Source organism: Mastacembelus armatus, chromosome 11 (assembly GCF_900324485.2).
Source record: "Mastacembelus armatus chromosome 11, fMasArm1.2, whole genome shotgun sequence".
Taxonomy (NCBI): Eukaryota; Metazoa; Chordata; class Actinopteri; order Synbranchiformes; family Mastacembelidae; genus Mastacembelus; species Mastacembelus armatus.
Window position 1 is genome coordinate 12,835,966 of NC_046643.1, and position 26,782 is coordinate 12,862,747.

Here is a 26,782-nt window from a genome sequence, read left to right on the forward strand (position 1 = left end):
CGTTTGTGCCGTGCTGAACGCTGAGGCCTCATCGTGGTGCTGCATGGTGGTGGCGGGGATGTTTTGCATGCTGCTTACATGGCTGCATGATCGCTGTGTGTTTTGTGTGTCAGTGTGTGTGCGTGTGCTTTTGCAAAGAAACATGTGTGTTTAAGGTGTGGGTGAGACACCGCAGTGGTTTGACATATATTCTCCTGGGTGATCTCACAAACACACACACACACACATATACACTTACACATACACACACAGGATGTAAGGTGCAGGCTGTGTGAGATGAAGGTGTTTACAGGCATTTTACAAGTTGTCGTAAAAACATGTCTACAAGTCGAGGAGGTGACAGAAAGGATCCCATAACACTATGTGAAGCAGTTTACACATTTGCATCGTGTCAAAATCACAGACATCAATGGGGCGTACCTCTGTGAACAATGTAAAACCTTTTAAACATAATTCATCTGACATAACAAGAGAATCCAGTTTGCATTTAGCTATATTGTAGACAATGAATACAACGCTTTAGTTTTTTTCTTATGTAAGCAGATGTTTTCAAACCCAATGCATTGGTTCCACATTAAAGAGAATAATTCCAAGTAGTATGCTTTCAAAAAGAACAAAAAAATGCTTTCTGTTTTAAAAACTTAGGCTCTTTCTTGTTTTTGTTTCAGTTTTTGAACTGTGTGAACAATTGAGGTTACAGAGCTGGACGTTTACGTTATCTGTTTTCTGGGATTATAAAATCTGTATTAATGTGTGATCAAATGTTTTATTCTGTATTTTAATTTAATATAAATACAGTATAGTATTGGTGTAGTGCAGTAAATGCAAACTAGGCAAAATTATTAATCAATTTCTGTCTTTATTTGAGTTACTGAAGCTCACTGACTCTTCAATAAAATGCTCTTACCATCACTGTTTAATATCACCACATTTGGTCACCTTAGCCCCCTTTATCATATAGATTTACTGAGGATAGCTCATAAAAACCTATATCACTTTTCAAACTGTTATCATACAGTTGAAATAGGAGTCACTTAATGGGACGTATTAAATGGCTAATTGAAGTGTAATGTGCTATGGTTTTATTTCCATTGTAAGTGATCGTGACATGTGAGAGCATAAACCCATAGACCATTTAATGAGCTCAATGAATTAATTTTTGCACGTGTGTGTGTGTGTGTGTGTGTGTGTGTGTGTGTGTGTGTGTGTGTGTGTGTGTGTGTGTGTGTGTGTGTGTATGCACATGCATGTGTCGGAATGAAGACATACAGTTGTCTGTGTGTATTTAACTACTGCGTGTATGCACTGCTGTGAGTAGAAGTGTGTGTGTGTGTTTTGTATCATGTATTCATGTATGTGCCCTGTGCAGTGTTGACAAGAGTCTGCTTGCGTTTAAAAGTAGCACCATCCCAGAGCCAGTCGCTGCCTCTCCCTCATCTACCAGCTAATCACTGTGATTAGTGAGTCATTTCATCATTGCAGGTTTCATACCACACACTTCGTACTTCTGCACACAACCATACACACATGTACTGAAATACACAGAGGCCTGGCTGTTGATCACACACTCCTCCACCTTCACCCCTGCAGACCGCCATCCATCACCGAGCCACTGGGGACAGAGATGCAGAAAGGAGAGCGGATGGGAGGAAAAGACTGAGAAGGGGAGAGAAAGAGAGAGAGAAAGAACAGAAGAGAGACAAAGGAAGGAGCGACCACGTCTGTTTTTTTACCTTGCACTGGGCCTCTTGTAAATCCCTCCCGTGCACGCACACATACATGCATGAGAGCAAGATATGCAAAACCAGAAAGCCTGAAAGGCAACCACTTCCTGAGGGCACAGCACAAGTGTCTGTGTGTATGTATGTATGTGTGGTGAGGTGCACCAGAAGCTGTACAAAACTGTGTGAGGTCAGATATATGAGTGACGGTGCAGCAGACACGCAAGCTCATGCAAACATGCAGAAGCACACAAACACCCAGCACTTCAGGTCACAGTAGTAGTTTCAAATTCATATGCTTAATATATAGCCAAGTAGCCTTTTCTTTAAGATTTATTTTTATATGGCATGCAAATATCATGTCCTTTCTAACATACATACATGCATAGAAATGTGTATTATGCAAACTTTATTTACTTTTTATCTGTCTGTACTTGGACTTGTACTTACATTCCACTGACATGTACAACCGAGCTAGACAATTGTTCTGTAGGTGCATGAGTAAAAGTTTCAAATCAATTTTGAAATTTTTCCAAGTGTGGAGTAGATGAAGCGTTTAATCTTTGATTTCTTGACCTCAGCGCTAGAGGACAGCGCCAGAAAGAACAACTTGGAAAAAAACATCACAGTTAAAAATGAGTCGCTCCGAGCACATTCTTGACCACAGGATCAAGTGTACTTTTTGATCATTTTTTACACTGATTTCACAGTGTGCAGTGAAGACTAATTACATTTAAGACATATAAGAAACAAACTGCAATAACTGATTTTATCTGCCACTTGTGGAAATGAACCAAGCTGCAAACATAACATTAATATATCACCACATTTTAAATGGCAATTTTAAATGGCATACCATATAGTTGGCTGTTTGGCTACAAAATATACTATGTTTACCAGTTTATCATAAACATCGTGTGCACTATGGTGCTGATGTAGAATACAAGTGAGTTTCCAGAGCTTTTTAACTAAAAACAGCTGCTTCTTATTGCTAAAAAAATTACTGAAAGCAGTAAGAGTGAACCACAAAAGTAACTTTGTGCTGGGCAACTAAACAATGAGCTGTAACTCAATATAATGATTTTTTTTTATTAACTCAAAATGGTCAAACATGTGCATATAGTTTTTCTTTGCCTTTTTATTTCAGTTTTTTCACATTAGGGCTAATAAAAACACATATTATTCTATAGCTAGTCTGAACAGAGGAAAACCTGGCCCTAACCGCTTCAGATCTATATTCCAATGTGCACATAACTTAGAAGAACTCCTCCAATAACCGCCATAATAACAAAAGTAGAGTCAGTCACAGCAGACTCCAGAAAAAGTATCTGCATGATTGTGAGCATATACGCCTTCTGCATGTACGTGTATGCATGCGCAAAATTGTCAGACTGCCTTTGTACATATTTCCTTTGTTTCATTTCCACCGTTCCACTGCTCATGTGATGTGTCACAAGCAGAGCCAAAACACCTAGTTAGCTTTCTTTGATAGCTGATCCTACATCTGTGTTCTGATGGCACCTTATCCAGCCTGCTGTGAATGATCCAGTCAGGAAGGCCGTACACTGAGCTGAATCCTCCCTGTGTGCCAAGAGACTGTTGAAATAATAATCCCACCCCAGGTCAGAGTACATTAACAGTCTCTTTTATGAGGTAGTGTACCCCCACTCAGGAGGGAAACCTTTAGAACAATGGAGATTATTTCCTGGAAGCTCTGAAGCAAATAAATTCAGCCTGTAGGGACTTCTGAAGGGCACATGGTGTTCTCACCAAGCTCCTGTAACTTCTCAGCAGCAGATAAGTGTTAAATTCTAATGCTCTGAATCCCTGCTGTGTATCTACTGCCACAGAATATCAACACATGGAATAAAAAATGGAGGTTCAAAGGAAATGTAATAGCTGAGCATTGAGAGAGCTACTGTGGAAATCAGTGTTGGAACAGGTGTGGAGGAACGATATTAAGACAAGGAAGCCAAGTCCAGACTGAGGGGATAGGGCTGTAGGGTTGTGGTGAACTAATTCTAACCAGACCTGCTTCATCTGTCTTCAACCAACGACACATCATAACACTTAAGTGTGTGTTTTTAAATGTGTGTGTGTGTGTGTGTGTGTGTGTGTGTGTGTGTGTGTGTGTGTGTGTGTGTAGGAGGAGGTGGGGACTGGTCTGCATCATGTTTCAAGGAAAAAGAAAAGAGGAGACATTTTCGGCAAAGCCTGCAGCTTCTCCCCCTTCCCTAAACATAGTGTGTGTGTGTGTGTGTGTGTGTGTGTGTGTGTGTGTGTGTGTGTGTGTGTGTGGGTTGTCAAAACCTCCCACCATATGGGCTGTTTTACCAGGTGACCCAGAGGAGTGCATTACTGGTTGACAGAGATGCACGACGAAGCCTCATCCATCTCCACATCTGCAGTGAAGAATTGGGGGGGGGGGGGTCACTGGAGATGGATAAGATGCAAATTGATGTGGAGCTTGTTGCCCACAGCATCACTGTTTCTCTTCTAGAAGTAGTTTGTTAATCTCAGAACTCCCCAACAGCAGTTCTCCTTCCTCTCCGCTAGTCTCTCCCACGCTCATCTTTCACTCCCACACAGTCTCTACTCCAACACAACATGAACATACTGTAAACATGTCAGCTATTTAAAAAAAAAAACAGGACCTTCATGTGAAAATAGCTAGAGTGAATGTGGAATCCCTTCTTCAGGGATTAATTTATGCTAATTATTTCAAGAAATATTTCTATTTGTTGACCCTGAGTAAACATAATTTATTATATTTCCTCTAAGTATTATTTTTTCTTCCTAGTTTGGAAAGACTGGTGTCATTCAAATATCATCCATACTTCATGTGAACCTTTGAGGTGGCAGGCAGCATGACAGTCATCAATAAAAATTATTTATAGCTGTACTTGCATAGAAAGGCGCAGATCTCTAACCTTCCAAATTGATCTTAATCATTACATTTCTTCTTTTTTTCTGCAGCGTCTTGTGTGTGTGCTGAGTGTGAAGAGCATTGCAACACCAGACAAAAGGTCCAGGAATCAGACTGTTAGCAAACACACAGCACAAGATGAGAGGAGGAGGAGTGAGGTGAAGGGAACAGGGGCAAGTTCACCTCTGTTCTCTTGGGGCACTGCTATGGGGTTGGAAGGGGGAGGTTTTGTTTGAGGAAATGGGGTAGTTCTTTCTAAAAAGGATGGGGGCATTTGGGGGAGGACTTTAGGAAAAAAATGATATTTCGGGGAAGTAAAGGCCTCTGCAGGCCCTGTGTAGAAGGGAAATATTAACAAATAGGGGTAAATAAGTTGATCAGGAAGATGCTTGTTTTACTCTGTTCAATTCAGGTTCATGCATATAAACATCAGGAGTGAAATAAAAACTCCAAGCCATGTTAAAACCCAGCCCAAACCTCTGATAACCTCCTTCACACTTTCGGCAGCTCCTCACCCCTTAAACTCTCTCTCTCTCTCCCTCTCTCTCTCTCTCTCTCACTCCCACGCACCAAAGACCCTTGCCAACAAAGGGGATGGGGGGCAGCAGAGGAGCGAACGAGGCATAGAAAGGGAGAAGAAGGGAAATGTACGCTTGACTAATTCTTGTATTCAGAGTAGGTAGTCCTTTTCTCTCCCTCACTTCTGGCCGTGTGTGTATGTGTGTGTGTGTGTGTGTGTATGGGGGTGAGAGAGAAAGAGAGAGAGAGAGAGAGAGAGAGAACTGGCACACTAACCTTGACATTTTAGCATCATTGGGACGATGAATGAAAATGACCATAATTCTCTTGGGAAGGGGGAAGTGTGGAGGATGTAAAGGAGGAGATGATAAGGGACGATCCAGGTTTAAATGGTGAATAAATGGTGAAACTAAGAGAGACCAATCTGTTGAGCTACATATCTATTTATATATGAGGGCAAAAAAAAAATGCGGATGTGTGTATATGGTTTCATGAGTGTGTGTGTTTGTGTCAGCAGCAGCAAAGAGGGAATGGGAATGCTGCCGGTTATTTAAGGCCAGCTAGATTGATGTTGTTTTCTTTCAATCAAGAAGCCGTGTGGGATGTGCTCACGCTGCAGACTGCTAGCATGAACTCTCTTTACCAAGAAAGGTGTAGACATTGTGTCTGCATCTCTCTGTCTCCATGTCCTTTTCCCTCCAGGTGTCTGTCTCTGCCTTTGAATGCATGATGGGTAGTTTTTACTAAGGGACAGAAGCCTTCATTTAGCAATCATGTTTCTCATGTTTTTAAAATGCTGAGTCTGGCCTGCTTGTAATAGTCTGTGCCCCTTTAAGACTTGGCTGAGTCCTCAAAGATTATAGACACTAAAAATAAAAAAAAAGTGTGATGTTATGAAATGTCTTGTGGTCTGCCAGGGAAAATGTCCACTAGTAGATTTACACTGAATGCACTGTGAAGTATACCTTTAATTTTGCCTGGCTGTCCCTTAGTATTGAGAAACAAACAAATTGTACATATAGACTCTTCAAGGCAAAGAAGCACAAACTCAACCCAAGTTTTCCCATGAGTGAAAGATTCATGCCTGCACTTATAAAAGATAAATAATTAATATGTTACACACACAACACGCAAACACACACACACGCACACACACTAATGTTCCAACCCATTTTCTTCCCTATTTCATCCCAAAATATGCTAAAGGTACACTCTCTCTGAATCGTGGCCTGGCTCACTGATTTTAAACAACTGCAACTCATTCAGTTCTACTACCTAAATTTCAGCAGCTACGTATAGAGTCTTTGTATGTCAATATTTAAACAGCAATATGTTTAATAGGTTATAAAAGACATAAAAAGGAAGCTTACATTGCTTTTGTTCCACTGTGATCACAAATAATCAAAATACCCAAAAGATTTCACAATAAAATCCACATTTTATAGAGAATATTTCAAGGCTTTTGTTAGAGTGATATGGATCTTGCACGACATTGAAATGTTAAACGTTGTTGATTTTATTTTCAACATATCTTTTAAATAAGCCACATTTTGAATGACACATGTGACAGTGACAATGGACTATATATGCACCACAGTATAGTGTTCAGTGTTCGGTTTTTTCTATTCAGTTTGCATAAGTTCTCCATCACTATAATTTGGCCCAATGTTTTTTTTTGTGGACCAAACCAAGGATAGACAAGAATTTTCCCTCTCCATCATCAATGCACGCTGATCTCCTTAGATCATGTGAATCACTACTGGCAGTAACAGATGTAATGCAGAACCTGCTGTATATTGGGATTGAACTGCTGGGTGACAAAGTGAAAACATTACACCTGAAGGTTACTGGTACAGTGCAAGAGGCGGGTTCACCGTTGAGAACATGGGTATTGCATAATTACCACCTTTTTATGTATCTCCATGGCAACTATACCAACACACACTCAAACACACACACAAAGAGACCCACTATAATAATAGTCTCTAAAGAGCATAAAAGGAAGTGAATATAACTCGGTTTACTTGTGAGCTCTGAGTACTTGACTACACTGCTGAGTCTCACTATTGCCAATTAGGAAGCTATAGAGTGCAGAGGCTAAAATGAGACCTGCTACTATAATCTAACAGCTTACCTTTTTATAGACGTGAATATTATAGGTACCACCACTGGAAATGCAGAAAACATTATTACAGCCACTGTGGAAAATAACTAGAACAAATCGTGGGATGTGTTGGATGAAATGGGATGGGTGGAAGAAAAAGGCCGGTGAGCACACAGGCACATTCACACAAAGACACACACTTACACCTCCGTCACAGCAGTAGCCTCTGTGCCTTTTTCCTTCTCATCGACCAGAACTATTGATGTACTGAATGTTGGAAGGCTGAGTCAATAAACAAGAGGAAAAGCTTTTTGAGGGGGTGACTGAAAGGAAGGAGTGCATCCACATGCAGTCCATCTCTCTTTCTGTGCATTTGTGCCTCTGTATGGTTTTATGTTTTTGTGTGTGCTTCTGTGTGTTGTGTGCATGCATTCGAGTGTCCTAAACCTGTACATTTCTCTCCTCCTTTTCTCTGAAGTGACTTTGTCCATGGACTGTCTCTTTTCCCACCACTCACGTCTGCTGTCCTCTCTCCAGACTCACAGAGCTGACTCGTTAATGTTTAATGCTCACTCAGGAAGCAGACACACTCAGCAAGGTTTGCACACACACACACACACACATACACCCACACACTTACACACACCCCTCCTACATCCCCCTAGCGACGCCATCCTCATTACCAGCCTGAGATTTGACCTTTCACCCCTAGACCAGATGGCTGATGTTTTCATTCTGGAGGGAGAAGAAATGGAGCAGGAGTGGCTCAACATCACACAGCATCGCATGAAGGGAAGGAGGACAAATGTGTTCGAGGATGATGCGGGTGTTTCTCTATCAAGGGGATCAGAAAGAGCTGTTGCTGAGTCAGGCAAGGCTGTTGTATAAAAGGTTCGTATAACTAAGGTTTGTTGGTTTTTGGGGGAAACTGTTCCTGGATTTGAACTGCCACAATGAAAGCGCTCATGCATGCTCATTTCTTCCACTGGCCTGTAGACTTTGCTTTGCAGAAACTGTGACAAAGTCCAGATGAGGCTGCAGGTCTTTGCTACTTTACACATCTAAAGATTCCATAAAATAAACGGTGTGGATGAGAAGTGATGTCCACATGGGACTGAAACTAAGCAGGCAGCATTGTGTGAGGGATGGCATTGTGTGCATGTGTGTGTTAGCGTGAGAGAGAGAGAGCATCAGGCCTGTGTACGTGCCTAAGCGCATGTTCACGTGAAGCTATCAGTATGACAATGGCACCCTCAGGTGGCAGGTCCATCATGGGGCTATGAGGACTGTGGTGTGTTTCTCTTTTTTTGGCTGTGTCACAAAATGTCACACAACTCAAAATCTAAATGATGATGATGATGAAAAAAATGAAAATAAAGGAGGAAGATGTCATGACCTGAAAGACAAGATAATGGCAAGCTGAAGGCTGTACATTATCAAAGAGATTTTCTGGAGAGACTAGAATGTTAACTTTTGATAGACATACCAAGCAGGAGTTGATTGACAAAGCATTTCAAAGCAGGGGAGTCTTGAAAGCTTCACTGGGCTAAAATCCTCATTGCTGCTGTTCATGTTGGATGATTTAGCACAATTCAAACCCACATTTTTACATTTCACATTTACGTTTTTTTTTTTTTTTTGTTTAGCACTCTACCCAAAGATAGTGGTAGAGCAGATCAAGGATAATGCTGAAAATGGCACCTCAGAGAGTTTTCAACTTCACATGGCACAAATACCAAATAAGTTTACAGGTGCGTGAAATAAGATGTAAATGCACTGAAAATTACATGAACTTTATGTAAGCATGATAGAATGACTGTTGGAAGAGGTAGGAGCTTTTGAAGGCAGTAAAAGTTTCTGTTGACCAAATTAAGGTCCCAAGACAAGTCATCAAGTGTGAATAGTCCACTGTTTGACTTTCCACCATTGTGCCAGAATGCAGCAGGCACCAGCATCACATGCATCACTGTATTTTCTTTTTTCCTTTCTTACCAATAGCAGCAGATGTGTGACCAGCACTACTTAGCCAAGTCACCCTCATAACAGAGGTGACAGCCTTCTAGAGGGCTTCTGCCAAATACTCACCGCATGTGTTCACTTCAGTCTTTCCTTCTGCCTCCACTGAATCCAAGCATCCTTTTCTACCTCTTTTTGTTTCTTCCTCCCTCTCTTTATCTAACACTCAGTCATATATGTGTTTATATAGATATATAGATGCACTTTGTGAGCTACACACAGCAGGAGAGAAAGCCAAAGTGATGAAAACAGAAAGAGATTACTTTTCCATTTTGAAACTTGCACTGCACCTGCATTTCATTTTGTCAGCCGAGTAGACAAGTCGCGGGGCACAGCTGGAGAGTCTGATGGTGTGTCATGACTCAGTGTGATCCAGGGGAAAGGCTGTAGCTCTGCTTATGTTAAAATACAACCGCAGTGTCCGTTTAATATAACCTGAATGCTGAGATCATCCATAGCTACATGCAGAGGCAGTATGTGTGTGTTTGCCTTCCTTTTCCTTTAATCAGAGAGTGAGTGGAGCAGAACAGAGAGGAGGGGAGAATCAGGGGCCCTTCTGCCGGTCTGGCTGACTTTAGGCTCTGGCTTTAGGTACCGCTGCCATCTCAATACCCTCCTATAACCAGCTCCGGATGTTTCTCTGTCTCTACACAGAGCAAGGATTACTGCAAGTATCCCTTCATCTCACTGTAATCTTAGACTCACATTGCCACCACAGGACCACCTGAATTCAGGCATATAGAGCTGGATTAAAACCACAGATTGCAGCGACTTCTGAGCATCAAGCAACTGTCTGCCATACTTCTCGTTACACACAATGTTTTATAATGAAGGAGAAGTGGGAGTTGCTGTGTGAATGCAATGACTCACTAGGCCTCCCCTATGTTTTTTTTTTTTACCTTCCTTTCCTCCTTAATGTCTTCTTTCTTTTAAGCATTTTTTCAATTGTTTTTTTTCTTTAGCACTAAATAATAATCCTAAGAAACACATGATGTATGTGAAAAGATTTATATACTATTTCATGGACTTTCACTAGGCCCCACCAATCCATCCATTACCCATAATGCTTATTCAAGGTTTGCAAGGGGGGCTGAAGCCAATTCCAGTTGACATTTGCTGAGAGGCAGGTAGATCACCAGTCCATCACAGGGCTAACACATTCAGACAAACAAACAATCACATTGACATTCACACCTGCTGGGGATTTAGAATCACCAAGTCCAACCCCAAACTGCATGTCTTTGGACTGTGGGAAGGAGCGAAGGCACCTTAAGAAAACCCATGGAGACTCTCCAAACAGGAGAGTGCAGTACACTTGCTGTGTATCGACAATGCTAATCGCTGCTTCTTTGTGCCATCCTGCAGTAGGCCCCTCACTGGAAACACTGTTGTCAGCCATATGTATCAGTATTATACATAATGCTTTTATATTATTATACAACATGCTTTTCAAATGTGTCAGTGCTCTGCCTCTCAAAGCTCTTAGCATCTCAACCATTAGGAGTGTGTCTTATGTGGGCCTGTGCTGACCCCTGCTGGTCATGTGTGGGATTACTCCATTACTGAGGCAAAACCTGTCAACACACTGTGATGTTGACTTCACACTGTGAAACTATCTCCACTCAAAGTCTTAGATTTTCTATTGTTATTGGCACTAAATAAAGTCAAATGTAGTTATTATAGAGGCAAGTATTCTTTATGTCACTACTCTCCGCACAGTTTAAGCTTCATATGTTTGTTTGGCTTCCTCGTCAGACTGAAGGACTAAAGAACTTTCAAGACCTTTTCGAAGAGAAGTTGAAAGCATGTTTTTAACTTCAGTGACTTCAATTTGTCTCATTTCCTCATCATTTCTGAATACACTTAAAAAAAGAAAACAAAAGACATATTTAACTGCATAAATGCATTAAAATACATTTAAAGAAGATTAGAAGAAAGGTGAAGATTAGAAGATACTTGAAGTTTTGATTATCCTTGATGTTGTTTCCTGCTCTGTCTGCTGCCATTGCAAAGTGATTCAACATGGAAGCGGCTGCAGTCTCTTGTGCCATGTTTTAAGAGAATTACAAGTCACTTACAGACACACTGGATGAAGGCTTGCCCAGGCTTTGTTTTGCAAGATTTAGACCATAGCTCTTGGCTTATGTTAATATCCAGTCGTGACTTTTGATTTGAATTTGAAGTTTGCTCTAATGGGATTCTGTTTTATGAATGTTTTTATCTGCTGGCCTGATTAAATTTGTATTTGCTTTACCCACATTTTACACCGACATTTATTGTTAAGACTAAGAGCAAAGCTGATACTCTTGTATGTATTTACATTTGCTTGTCTGAATACACAGATGAAATGGCAGTCAGACTAGTTACTAGTACCTCAATGACCATTTTGATATTTCTTACAAACATATGTGTTTGATTACCACAAAATGTAAAAAAAAAAAATCAAAGTGTTCATGGTGTTGGAAAAACAAAACTGACGTTAGTGCATTAGGTTCCTTATAAAAACGTTTTCATTTTGTCTGCTCATCACTGAGAATCTCTAAAATGCCAATATTAAAGAAGGCTGCCAAAAAAAGTTACATTTGGTTTATATTTTTAATAAGTAATACATTCTCTTCCTGCAGGCATATAAAAGGTCTTTATAATGTAGTATATACCAGATAACCATGTTCTTCACTGCATTTTGGACACTCCTATACGAGGAACCCTGCAAGAGCCATAAAATTGACAGAGAGTTGAGTGATTAACAAAGCTGGTAAGTAAAATATTACTGACTGTTCCTTAAACTGTGTAAAAAAAATAATCATGTTAGTGTTTTTTTTAAAAATGCCAGAGCAAAATGACACAATTTTAAGGTGACTTTGTAGCAAACGTGCAAAGCAGAAGTCACATAGTGGAAGTAGAAACACATTAATAAACAACAACATTGTGGCATGTTCCTATCTGTAAGCAGCATTGACACATGATAGCACAGACCTAATGAACTGTAATCATGCAACTTTGAGTCTACTCTTAAAAAGAAAAGAAAAATGTCCTCCAACATTAAAAAATGTCACAAGCATTTGATCATGTCAAACCTTCACCATCTTTAATATCTTTATTATGGACATTGCTAAACCAAAATAATAAGCATATACTCATATTTCTCTGTAAAAGAATATGAAGTATAATTCTAATGAGGATAATTATAAAAAAAACCCTAAAACTACTACCGACCATTGCATATCCCACAGGAAACACTGATATACCTCTGGTACATTGCCACTATGAATGTGACATGTAACAGTGTACCCTAGTGGGGTTGTAACAGGTCAACACATTCCTGTAGAGGGTAAACAAGCAATAGCTGCAGCTACTAGGGGGCAAACTGCAGCTGTCATACACTGGCGACTTCAGGGGCCCAGGAATGTTGTAAAGCAGCAGTCACAGGTACTTTCACAAAGTATGTTACCCTGTGGTCATTGGATTCAGTGTGGGAAACTGGGACATTTCAGCAGAATCTACATTTATTATGTGATAAATGGCCAAATGTATGTGTTGCATTTTAAAAATCAAAGTTATTTAGATACTATATAGCGTTTGATTAAGTTACATTTGGCTCATTAAAATAATTGCAGGTTTGACAGGTTTGTAAACAAATGAATCCAGTTTGTAGATACTGAAAATGCGAAATTGCTTTAATTTAATGAAATTCAATCTGGCTTGTTTAATAAATTGAGCAGGTGGCACTAGATCATAGATGACAGTAGATAATAACTGATAATTACCATTTCACCAAAGGCATTTTAGGCTGTACTGTATGTTTATACTGTAGACATGGCAGGCTACATTCGGTCACTGAATAGAACAAACAGAATAAAAAGTGAGTGGGAAGTGAGACGTAGGTATATGGTGATTAACTTAATTGCATGTGTATGTTTGTAATGAAGGAAAAGGAACCAATTACAGAGATGGTGTCATGTGACATGTGTCATGTTGAATTGAATTCAACCGCTTGTATATTTCTCTGATTGCTCTGATTTTTACCATTTTATTTGAAGTCAAAAATATTTGTAGCACAGATAATCACCAGATGACACACAGACTTAGAAGTTTTCTTTATGCCTGCAAAGATTTCAATTGTAATGCTCCACTAAAATTCACTGTAAATAACATTTATAAGTTGATCAGTGCTATTGTTAATTCCACTTAGGCTATTTTTCATTATAATCACTTACCTGTCCTTTTAACTAAAACATAGTTGTGTTGAGAAATGCGTCCTCTGCAGCACCGGAGGACCAGTGTGCATTGTGATACCTTCAGGTGCTGTCAGAAATATCATATTTCTTAGCTAATAAATGACTCAAAAGTTATATATAGGGCTGAATTGTTTAGGTTTCATTTGTTATTTATTATTAGGTCTATTAGGTCTTTTTAGAAAAATGTAGGCCATTAAAAACACATGGCGCATTCATGAAAATGTTTGGTGAAATATTACTGATAGATGTCATGATGTAGTACTGAACATCGTACTTAAGCACATTACTTCACTAAATGTGCTCGTTTACTCTCCATCACTGATTAGTCAAGAGTTTTAGTCAAGTGTTAATTGGTCGAACTCAGAGGTTCTGACTTATGAAACCAGGAATTACGAGCAGCAAGTGAAGGTCTCACAGGTTCCCTTTTCTTTTTTTTTCTTTTTCTTTTTTTTTTTTTTTTTTTTTTTAAAGAGGGCTGATGTCATTTCAAAACTTAACTCACACTCCCAAGTCAAGGCGGCGAGTTGATCACCTCTTATTCCACCGTAAAGTCCTCCCTCATGTGTGTTGGAGCACAGTAAAAGACTCCAGGAGGCGGACTGATCCACACTAAAACGACTATTTCTCCACCAGAGACCAAGCTGAGGGATTTTATACCAAACCCCGGACTATAGAGCCCCTCTTTCTGCGGGCAAAGGCGGTTGAAGTTTTGTGTTTGTTTGTTTGGGGGTTTTTTTGTTTGTTTTGTTTTATAACTACAACCACAAGAAAATGAATCGGAGCTTCAACAAGTCGCAACCGCTGCGAAACGCGAATTGTAACGCCGTGGAAGTGAAAAGCAAGGTGAGTGGACATATCTCAAATGTCTTTATCGGCGGTAAACGGGAGATTTGGAGAGAAAATTAAAAGGGTTCACATGGTCGTCCCGTACCGGAGCTGGAGTTGGTCGGAGCAAACTGTCTGCAACTAACGACCCATATTTTCCACCTTTGAACAACAAAGCGCTTATTTTGTTGATGAAACAGGACCTGAACGCACCGGTTTCTGGATGTTCCTGTAATTTGCACTGATTATTCTCCTCTTCCTTTTCCCGAGCAGCATGAAGATTGTGCTGATTTGACTCTTCCCCTCTACTGGGAGTGTGGAGAGAAAAAAAAAACCTGATTTAATATCGTTTATAAATAACCTGTTAGTGTCTGATACAGAGATTTCGACTTTTTCTGCTAAAATCGGATGTTTTTTGTTTTGTTTTTTTTTGTTTTTTGTTTTTTTTTGCAAATTGTTTGCGTTCATTGCTGCTTTTGTGCTACATAGTTTCAGCCCACTCGCCGTCCCCGGATAGTTGAGTGTGAGGCTGCCACTGTTAACAGCCACAGTTCAGACCAGCTAAACTAAATCAACAGTGATCTACCTGTTTGTGGCTCATGTGCTGCAGACCACCAATACAAAAACATAACATCTTGTCAAACCTCATCAGGTACATTAGAACCACACCAGGTCTTGGATATTTGTTTGATCTGGGTTTGGTGTCCAATATACAAGTGTTTATAATGGTACAGTGGAAATGTGGCACTGTATCCAATCCCGTCCACAAATAACAGTGACCTGTTTATAATTTTGTCACACCCTTATAAGAAATTTATTTAACCAACATTTTTCTTTAGGTTCCACTGAGGTGATGACAGTCCACAGAGGTATTTATTCACATATGTGGACACATACCAGCATACGTGTGTGCTGACGAGTCAACTGGAGTTGGGCACAGTGGTGCAAGAGGTGTTGAGGACTTTTCACTCCTAGTTTCAGTTTCAGTGGGTGGGGGGGGGGATACGTGTTTTCATGTTCGTTCCACAGGGACAGGAATGGTCACTTCTAGCTATCAGAGGTTGTTTGTGGGTGGCACTGACAAGCCAGGAGCTGCGTGGCTGGAACGGGTTTAACAGCATCATCAAATCAGCAACGTAGAGCATGACTCACTGTCACACATCACATTTCCCTTTTTGGATCTCAAACAACTCATCAGTCTTATTATGTCATTTTGTTCTATTTCCTTCAGTTTTGTTGTGAGCATGTGTTTGTTTACTGGAGAGCAGAACAGCTTCACCTCACTTCATTCTCTGTTGGAAATGTGAGGTGGAGGAGTCAGGAGACAAGAGTCAGGAGACAAGAGTCAGGAGACAAGAGTCAGGAGACAAGAGTCAGGAGACAAGAGTCAGGAGACAAGAGTCAGGAGACAGGAGACAAGAGACAGGAGACAAGAGTCAGGAGACAGGAGACAGGAGTCAGGAGACAGGAGACAAGAGTCAAGAGTCAAGAGTCAGGAGACAGGAGACAAGAGACAGGAGACAAGAGTCAGGAGACAGGAGTCAGGAGTCAGGAGACAGGAGTCAGGAGTCAGGAGACAGGAGACAAGAGTCAGGAGACAAGAGACAGGAGACAAGAGTCAGGAGACAAGAGTCAGGAGACAGGAGACAAGAGACAAGAGACAGGAGACAAGAGTCAGGAGACAGGAGACAGGAGACAAGAGACAGGAGACAAGAGTCAAGAGTCAAGAGTCAGGAGACAGGAGACAAGAGACAGGAGACAAGAGTCAGGAGACAGGAGACAAGAGTCAGGAGTCAGGAGACAGGAGTCAGGAGTCAGGAGACAGGAGACAGGAGACAAGAGTCAGGAGACAAGAGACAGGAGACAAGAGTCAGGAGACAGGAGACAGGAGTCAGGAGACAAGAGACAGGAGACAAGAGTCAAGAGTCAAGAGTCAGGAGACAGGAGACAAGAGACAGGAGACAAGAGTCAGGAGACAGGAGACAAGAGTCGGGAGTCAGGAGACAGGAGTCAGGAGTCAGGAGACAGGAGACAAGAGTCAGGAGACAAGAGACAGGAGACAAGAGTCAGGAGACAAGAGTCAGGAGACAGGAGTCAGGAGACAGGAGTCAGGAGACAGGAGTCAGGAGACAAGAGACAGGAGACAGGAGACAAGAGTCAGGAGACAGGAGACAAGAGTCAGGAGACAGGAGACAGGAGACAGGAGACAAGAGTCAGGAGACAGGAGACAAGAGACAAGAGACAGGAGACAGGAGACAAGAAGCGTTTAGTCGAGAAAGAATGTTTGAGTAAAATAAAATGTTAACTAACAGCTCCACCACTTTTTTTAGTCTCTGAAAAGCAAAATATATACATTTCCTGACATGCTTTTGCTTTTGGTTATTCTGCATATGAAGAACTAAACAGGCACGAATGACAAATATTCAACCTACTCATCACCTGCTGATGGAAAAACTAGCAGATCTTTTCAGATCTTACTTCAAATTTAAAGTATTTGTCTTATTTGATAAACTGTGGTTATTTCAGATAAGCTGGAAAATCAGAAACTTCTTCCGGCCAATTATACAGACATACTACTTAAAGCCAGTTTCACACAAGAGCCAAAACAAGTCATTGATTAGCCTTTCAACAGAAAATCAATAATTAATTAGCAGTTATTTAATAATCAGCTCATCCTTTGAGTAATGGTTTTAACCAACGTTATTATATTTTATATTTTGAACATGTCAGACTTGAGCTCTAGAAACTGGTGATTGGAGTTGGTTTACCATTCGATAACCTTCCATAGACTATTCATTAACCCAGTAAATAATAAAAATCATTCTAGTTGCAGACCTGCCTCATACACGTCTTTGTTATTTGACTGTGCAGCTCTCAAAGTCAATCCTTCAGAGCTCTGGTAATCCACCCTGAAAGTTTGTAAAAATGATACAAAGTCAAAAGCAAAAGTCATTTTAGCGAAACATTCGGATATTAAAAAGTGATACTGGTGTGTCTGTTTCTTGTGTTGTTAAGGGTGATGCCCTCTTATGTAGCCCATCTCACCAGTGAGGTTTTCTGCTACAGTGATAATCTTATCAGGGAGAACACTGGAGGTGTCTGGCTGTCTGTCCTGGAGCCTCCACCGGGAGCTGGTTCTACTAACTTAAAGCTCTTATCACAGACAGGGAGAGTGCCCAGTGATGCTGGGGGTTGGGTTTTATTCCACTCTCTGTGCACTTACTTCAATTTATCAGGATTTTTCTCTGTTTGAAGTTTGTTCTCCATTGTACAGTGAGTCATTTTTTAGATAAATGTAGGTGTTTTTCTCCTTTCTTTAGGTGAGTTGTCTCCACTATGCAGGACATTACACAAGAGCAAAGCCAAAGTTGGCAAAAGGCAGAAGTCAGTTATCTTCCATTTGTCTCCCAACATGTTTCGACCTGTTGACATCACTTTGCCCTGATAGGCCAGGAGGACAGGTGATGTCATGTTAGTAGTGATGTATTCTTAGGCCTTAGCTGCGTGATTAATCGGCCCATGTTCAGACTTGCTCATACCTGAGAGCTGAGTCCCTCTTACGAAAAGAGATTATTCCGTGATCACCGTGTACCGTGCCACGAGAACATTCTGATTCACAAGCGTGACAGTACTTACTGCTATGCAGATGTAGGAATAAATATGTGTAACATGTTGAAAGGTTAATTATAGCCCATTCACATCTAGGTTTCACTTTCACCAGTTGAGTACGCCTATGGAAAACCGACAAACCTGTTTATCAGCTCCTTGTGTTGTCTTCATATGTATGTTGAGTTTTATTAGCTGGAATTACAAGTCGGGTGTCCCACTTTTAAAACTCAGGTGTAGCCCTCATATGTGGTTTTTATTGGCTGCAGTGAATCCGGCAGCTACACGGTGCCCGACATCCCTCTAGTGTCCTAACATGCCTCCTCTTAAAATTCATATCATCTTCTAATGAAAGAGCTGGTTAATGTCCACTGCTCTTCCCCCCTCAGAGCCATTGTACTGTTACTCTGTCAGCAGGTTTTCTCTTCCTTCAGATCATCCCCACACTCTTCTCCTCTGCTGTCAGCTTCCCTCCACTGTGAGGGATGTGATTACAACAAACAGCACCTTAGTCTACAAATTACCGCTGTGATTCAGACATCGGTGCTGCCGCAGTTTGCCTGTCATCGTGGTTTATTGAGCTGAGCTTTGTGCCTCATTTGTGTCTCTCCTCCTCATGTCCATGCTTGTCTGCGTTGCGTATTGACCCCACCATGACCCCGGGCCCTGCTGTCATTGGTGGCTCGGTGATCTAGCTGGGAAAGCTGTGGCACAATTGTTCAAAGTCTGTGCTCTTGATCGGTGGGCGGGAGGCAGAGCAGCTCCCTCCCTTTTCCTGCTTTTTTTTTTTTTTTTTTTTTTCCTCAGTTAAAGGTAGTGATGTGCAGCTAAACTATGTATATATATATATATATATATATATTTTTTTTTTCCTCAGTTAAAGGTAGTGATGTGCAGCTAAACTATGTATATATATATATTTTTTTTTTTTTTTTTTTTTTTATTTATTATTTTTTGACTGATATGTTTGTGTGCAGTATAACATAAATCTGCCATAAACTGTTCAGCTAAATTGACAATCAGGTGCTGATCCAGCTTGTTATCTATTTAGTGGATCAGAGCTAAAACAACAGTCACTCTCGTTAAAACAATAGTTTGACATTTTAGGACAAATGCTTATTTTCCTGGAGAGATTTCACGGATGTACGTTAAATATACACCAAAAAAAAAAAAAAAAAAAAAACCCTCTGAAGTGGTTTGATCAGCTGTGTTTGAAAAGTGATACTGCTCTGACTGTGTGCAGCTAATTTAGTTTGTTTGTTGTACAGAAACAGTTTCCACCGTCCACAGTAAAGGTCATGACCACAACTGTGACAGAGCTCAGCAGGTTTTCACTCTGTTAGTTTCATGTGTGCCGGTAAGATGGTCTAGATAAAAGCATGAGGTCAGATATCCTCATTTCCTCTTCCTGTTTGGTTGTCCTGTTGATTCCTTTCTCCTTTCTCCTGATCTCTGATTTTTTTGTTTGTTCTTTTCTTTTTTTTCAGTATGGTGCAGAGTTCCGCCGGTTCTCGGTCGACAGGGTCAAGCCCGGCAAATTTGAAGAGTTCTACAAACTCATTCTTCATATCCACCGCATCGCCAATATGGAGGTGATGATTGGCTACGCTGACGTCCATGGTGACCTGCTGCCGATTAACAACGACGACAATTTTTTCAAGGCAGTGTCAACAGCTCATCCACTGCTCAGGATCTTCATTCAGAGACAAGGTAGGACATCAGGACTTCCCTTAGGCTTACATTTGTTTACTAAACAGGAATCGGGCTTACTGAGTCTGAAATTGCTCAGTGGTAAGTCATTTTTCCATTAGCACAATACTAAAGAGTTCAAGTAAACATTGTGTGGATATTGGTTTTCAAATATCCTGCAACTGGTAAACCTATAAGACAATTATTTGTTGCATTAGCTGTATCTTGGGCTGTAATTATTGTGCGGATTCAAATCAAGTTTCCCCACAGAATATTTCCTTATCCAATTATGTCTTTCTTCCCACTATGGGAACTCGAGGCCTTTTTGTTTACTTCATGCAAGGCTTTCAGTGTGTGTCTGTATGTGTGTTTTTGTTTCCTGCCCTCTTATTGGCTGGATCAGGCTGTCTGTGTCTGTCTGCCTGGATAAGTCCTGTGTCTCCTCCAAAGGAAGGGCTTGCAGGCAGATGAATACACACACACACACAAACATATGCACACTCGCACACATGGCAGCTCCATAGAAATCAGGTCATTGAGCAAAGCCTGTATCCCAGCATACCAGACATTACTGCGAGACAAAAGATCTGCACCAAAAGGAGACTCCTTACTGAGCTTCCCTCCATTTGTGTGTTTCTGTGTGTGTGTCTGTCTCTCCATTTCTCTCTCATTGATCCCACCTCTGGAGTGGATCTTGACTGCCTGCCAACCAGCCAGCGAGCATGCAAATGATTCTATCACCATTCACATCTATTCATACCCTCAATCCTTCTTGAGATGTTGCTTGTGTAATGAACATGTAAACTCCAGGGTGATGTTTTAATTGTCACCCAGGGGTTCTAATCCAAAACCTTTCCACAGTGCGATGAATTAACTTGTCTCCAACTATTTCCAACAAGAAATAAGCTCTGTACATGCAAAAGCCCCCACCAGACTCACTGTGTTGATGGTTCATTGTATGTTGCTTATAAAACATATGAAAATTATTAAAAATGTCTCAGTGCAGTAATATAATTACAGTGATTTGTGCATTCTAGAAAGATAGTTACTAAAGTTTTTAGAAAAGTATCTCTAACTGAATTTAAGGAAATATTTTTAGGCTAGATTTACCTTTGCCTGGTTTAATTGCTTAACTAAATTAATTTCAGTAAAGTCATTTAGAGTTTCTCCAAGAAAATTGTTGAGCAGAGTTGGCAGGCCACCAAAATAAATGATGCATCTCATCATTTTATTAAGTGGATGATAAACTAAATAGTCCTGACTCATATTAAACTGCTGTGTGAAATAGAAATAATTTCCCCTGATTGCTGAAGTTTAATTTCATAGAAGCATAATCGTTTTTATAATGTTAGCTATTTGGACATTATTTCTGTGGAAGAGAGGCCAACCCCTGCTATAAAACACTGCTATGAAACCACAATGTGTGCAATCTACAAATTTAGGACTATACTGGCACAGTTTAACACCTTATTAGCTCATGTTATGTTTTGTCAAATTTTATTCCCAAAGCCTCAAACACACATGAAGTGGATTTTGTAGTGCAGTGTGATGTAGTTTTGTAATGATCCCCATCTTTAACACCGAGGACTGATGTCTCTGGAGATAAAGAGGATGACAAACATATGTTTGTCGTGACCTTTGTCACCTTCTCTCTCTGTTCATCCTCACTTTTTACCATGACAGGAGAAATCCCGTAAAACACCAGAGGCACAGAGTAAGCCTTCTTCAACAACAGATTTAGTTGTCTTAGAGAGGGGTTTATCTAGTGTTGTTATGGTGTAAATGCAACGCTGACACGGTGATGTGTTTGAGGGGAATAAGCCTCACTGCAGGCTGTTGTCAGCTGCTAGACAAAGGGGTGTATGTCTGACCGTGTGAGTACCTCATGTCTCAGAAGAGCTGCCCTGCACCGGGTATGGCACAGGCAAGAGATACTGTGTGTGCATGTGGTAATGACTGTGTCGGTCAGTACCAGCACAGGTCATTAGTGAGAAAACTCTCGGTGTCTCCATCCCAGTCAGAGCCGGCCACCCTAGATGAAAGAAAAGCTTCCCACACATATAACGACACTGATTCACATTCAGGCACAATAGGGACTTTCTGGGTAACTCAATGTGGACTGCTCTTTCTTATGGATATGAGTGCAATGAGAGAGAAGAAAAAAAAAAGACTGAAATTGTAAATTCTCCCGACAGCTCAGCCCATGACATTTTTATCGATCTTTTTCATCTTAATTTAAAGACAAGAAAATTAAAGATACTCCTAAATGGGGAAAAAAAGATGTTACAGTGTATGAAATCATTGTTTCAAAATAAGCTGCCACATGGGAAAGTCCCAAAACTCACTCATTCACAAATACGTTGTACAGTACCAGCTTTCATCAGAGATAAAGATGAAACATATGCAGAAATTGGGGGGAAGAGGAATTTTTGAAAGACCACTAGGAGACAAATGGTTTCCAAGGATGTAGGGAGTGGGAGAAAGTTGGAGATGGAGAACAGAAGTGCAGCGGCACAACAAATGTGTGCACAAACATCTGTGGTTTTCTCTGCTGAGCTGTTTGACTAATATCTTAGATTTTTGTATTTGGTTTCTCAGATAGACCCTCCCCTTTCCCTTGGCAAGACTGGAAACAAGGTTCTGTGAATCGCTATGTTCTGTGAATCGTCTGTAGCGTATATGCACTTCTGTGTCACAGTAGGTATTATTACATAGCCTGTAAGTCTCTTTTATCTACCTGACACCCTACCTCTGTGCTTAGATTTCCATTGTTGCTAAGATTGGTTGAACGCATGCAGCAGTTTTGTCCGGACACAGCGATGATCCTGTTGATGATACCCGTTTCTCCCTGTGGATGAAGATTGCAGCTTGTTTAATGCACCTGCAGATTAGAGACTTACACTTTGCGGTTCATTCCCAGCAACACGCGGCAACCTTGCAGCGTAGATGATTACATGGTACTTGTCTTCAGTCAAAGCAATGGGGACGTTCAAGGATTAACATCTGTTTTGTGTGATCTTAGCTTATCTGTGCTGCTTCCCTGCTACTTTAAACAAACTTGAGACTTAAAGGTTGTGTGATGCATATAATTCATAAGCGTATGCACGATGCAGTAATTAGTTTTCTTCTAACTGCAAACAAAAAAAAGTTGTGCATGAATGCTTGAGTGTGAATGCTGATGTTTGTTGTTGAGTGACAGCTATGTAAATGAGGCATCACACGTGTGAAACGTGCATGCCAGTGTACCTTTTACACGAGTGTGTGTTTAAGGTGCATTGAGAACTATGTTGACAGTAAGATTTGGTGTAATTACTCGAACCAATTCAACCCTTCAGACCCCTCACTTTGGAGGGCACTCAAAAAAAAAAAAAAAAAAAAACTAAGAGGATGTGTACTGGTAAAATGGACTATAATTTGTGATGTCTACAATGAAAACAACATAATTTAAAATCATGGTCTTTTTAACATCAGAACAAATCCAGTTTAATTACTTCTGCAACCCTTGTCTTATTTTAAGCATTACAAAAGTGTTAATGTCAAAAACTATGGTGAACATTATCAGTTTGGAGATCAAGGGGGAGGGTAGTTACGTCACAGAGGGAAGTTTTGCACTGGGACTCTTCTACATTTCTCATGCACGTAGAATTGGATGGGGGAGGGGTGAGTGAATGATGGGAAGAAATGAGACGTATCAGCAGATCCGTGGTGAAAGAGGAGTGAGTGAACCAGCTCAGTATTTGGAGGTGGACTCCTTGTCTGGTTAAATGTCAGGGAGTGTGATTGATAGTAATTTAGTCATTGCAATATAGTCAACAGATGATTGATGCTAGATTGTGGTCATTGAAATTGCTGTGTTTTTATATGTTTATACAGAAGAGAGTGTGACTGCAATATCTTGATTTTTATCTTCAGGTATTACTTTCCCACTTCATACTCTGATCCAATTGGTGTAGTCGCTAGTTGGTCCTGGTGTGACAAAGAGTCATGTTGCATATACTCATTTGATGGTATGCTGTGTTATGGTATTTTTATCTAGAGAAGCTACGGTCAGTACTAACTGTTCATTTATATTCTGACTCCTGTGCAAAACGATGCAAATTAGGCTATAGATAAGCCTGAGCAGGAACACATGGCCTACATGGTTATTTTAGGCAAAGATAACTTGGACAGGAAACCGACCACTGGGCCCATGGATTTCAACATTACACCAGCCTCTTTTACTGTTCTACAGCGTAAGAAAAATGTAAATGATCTCCGTCAGTAGTCAAAACATTGGACAGAGTATGTGGACTTTATGGAGTAGAAAGGACCTGTGACTGAAGGCTGTTAATGTGCAGCTGGCAGAATTTGACACAATCAAGGTACAAAGCTGCAGAAATTACTGGAGTAATTTTGACGATGGGCATTTTTAATGATCTGTGCACAGTGGGGTACATGTAGAGTTCAAATAAGGATATATTTAAATTACATTTTAGCTGTAATTACTTTAATAGTTGATAAAAACTGTCTGCATCCAAGCAAAACACAGCCCTGTTTTCACAGCTCGGTTCTGGGAGGGGGGGGGGTTGAGTTGTTTTAGTAGACAGTGCCAGTGGCCTGCACACAGACTAAACTTTCAACAAAGAGAAGAGACCCCTGTTTGGTGAAAGGCTAAAGGTTTAAATAAATAGAGGAGATGAAGTAGGCCAAGGTCGAGTCTGTGTGGTTTCATATCTTGCATGCTGGGTGTCGGGGTTTACAGCTCTAGCAGCCCCAGGCTGCTCTCCACACCTGTGAAAACCAGAGGGCCACATGTCAGCATCAGCCAACCTAAAGAGAGATACAGCACCGCAGCTCAAATAAAAAAAATAAATAAATACCAGAATATAATAGCAGCTATGCCAGTCAAAGCTGGAAAGTGCAGACGTTTGTTGTTTCTCAACAGCTTAGACTGCACAGTTGCTTGGAGATGAAAGACATCCCAGCATTACTATTTTTCTATAGCTGTTCGGTCCACTTTGCTGACTTTCCACTCTTGGCTCTTCTGCTTTTTCTTGCACGATGCATTAACAGAACAAAGCTTCGCAGGTGGTACATAGAGAGGTGCCATATACATTCAAACCAAGACAGCAAAGTTTTGACCCTGACTAACCTGACCTGACCTTTGCAACCTTAGAATCACTGTGGCAAGGAACAGGAGCTCTGTCAACCATCAGCCAAAGTTAGTCTCTCTAAATATTTTTCTGCACTTTTGCATAGGATGTTTTGGTTTTTGGTTTTCAACCCATCTCATTTTTGTCATTTATTCAGTGGAGTCGATATTTCAGCTGCAGAATACACAAAGCAGCTTTTGCGTATTTAAAATCCACAATGTTTGTTCTGTTACTTTCTCTGTCTGTGTGCTGTTGTAGTGGCCAACTGTAGGGTTCCTGTCTGCACATCTGGCCCTTCTCCTACCATGGCCAAAGGCCTTTTGAGAACACGTGGAGGTGTGTGTGTGTGTGTGTGTGTGTGTGTGTGTGTGTGTGTGTGTGTGTGTGTGTGTGTGTACTTTTGTTCACATGCCCTGTTCCCTAGATGGGATTGTGCAGCAGATGTGTCAACGTGCCACTGCTCAGTCATGGTAGCTGTAGGCTAAAGCTACGACCCCGTCACCATTTGATCCATGTATACAAGAGAAAGAGCCTCTTCTGTAATTGGCTCTTTATCCCAGCCAGATCTAAAAAAGCTGCTTTAGTCCTCAGATACAGGATTAAAGTGGATCTCTTTAGTATAGATCATTCTGAATGTACTCGTGCCACTGTGCAGTGCTTTTCTATTTTGTCCTCCTTGCTCCCTGCCTGGTGGATTAATAACTTGCGTTCCAAGCACACAATCAAATACCATCAGGGACAGAAAGCATCCTTTTCCTCATACCAGCAGACCTATTTTGGTCATGTAAGGGCACTGCCTTATAGCTCTTTTGTGACTGTTTGCAAAGCACCAGCCATTAAGAGTGATTTTGAGTGAAATCTGTAATGCCAGGGCTTCCACTGCCTTTGTGCTTTGTGTAAGAGAAGAGCCTGTGGCTGTGCAATGAAGAAGCTGGTTTAGAGACTGCTACAGGACAAAACGACAGGCCTACACAACTCCCTACTGCTCCCTGAAAGAGACAGCAGCTGTCAATTAAAACCGATCTGTTTTTTTAATGTTCTCTTGTGCTTTAACATCTCCACCCTTCTGTGCTTTCCCCTTTCCATGAGCACAGTGGCAAAAGTGTACAATTACTGTCACGATGCCAACAAAACTCTGAAACCCATCCGTCTAATCATCTTGGTCAAAATTCAAAAATGCTGTGTTAGGTAGCTGCTTTAGACCAGTCCTCATTTTTTTCACACTAGAGCATAGGCATGACTCAGTTCTCAAGGGCAAGAGGGAGAAAACCACGGCAGACAGTGGGGAGTCAGTCTGACAGTAAGAAAGACAGACAGGCCCAGAGAAGGAAGGAAGGAGGGAGCACTGGGCAGGTTGTGTCTACCTCCATCCTGTGGTCTGGCTGGTATCCTCTTGTAGTCTGAGCCAACAGGAGGATACAGGAGAATTTTCTGGAAAGAGAGGGGAAGCCCGTGCAAGCAGAGGTGGCACAAGCAAATGTCATGTACAGGATGAAACAAAAAAACCTTCCACTGAGGCCTTTTTTAAGCTTTGGACAGATGTGTTAATTACACATCTGGGTCACATTCAGAGGGCACCACCTTTTTGAAAATGCCTCATCTCCAGCAAGTGAGGTGTTTAAGGCCTAGTCTGTTGGTGCGCGTGTGCGTGTGTGCGTGTGTGTGTGTGTGTGTGTGTGTGTGTGTGTGTGTGTGTGTGTGTGTGTGTGTGCGTGTGTGTGTGAGTGCGCATGTGTGTGCGTGTGTGCGTGCGTGTGCCCCTGTGCATCTCTGTGCCATACCAAATAAATCTGTCTACTAGGAAAAGTTTCTGTGCCGTAAAACCTTTTAGGTAGTGTGTGTGGGCTTCTCAATAAAAACCTGTGTGTGGCCTTTTCTCTGCGTGTCTTCACACAATGCCAGCCATAGTTAAAGTGTGATGGAGGTGCCTGGTGCCTGCCAGAGACAGGACAGAGCTGCAACAGCCATGTCCGATGGGGAGCTGCTTTTCTTTGTGTCTCTGACTG

At 41.1% G+C, this 26,782-nt stretch overlaps 1 protein-coding gene across 1 annotated transcript in view; it reads left to right on the forward strand.

Moving 5' to 3' along the window:
* The first annotated feature begins 14,027 nt into the window (after positions 1-14,027).
* pard6gb (par-6 family cell polarity regulator gamma b) overlaps positions 14,028-26,782 on the forward strand; it is a 28,328-nt gene continuing 15,573 nt past the window's right edge. Inside the window, exons 1-2 of the mRNA XM_026299444.1 lie at positions 14,028-14,367; positions 19,443-19,665. Of these exons, the coding sequence (XP_026155229.1) occupies positions 14,296-14,367; positions 19,443-19,665 (295 nt within the window). The 5' untranslated portion in view covers positions 14,028-14,295. The remainder of the gene's footprint in view (positions 14,368-19,442; positions 19,666-26,782) is intronic.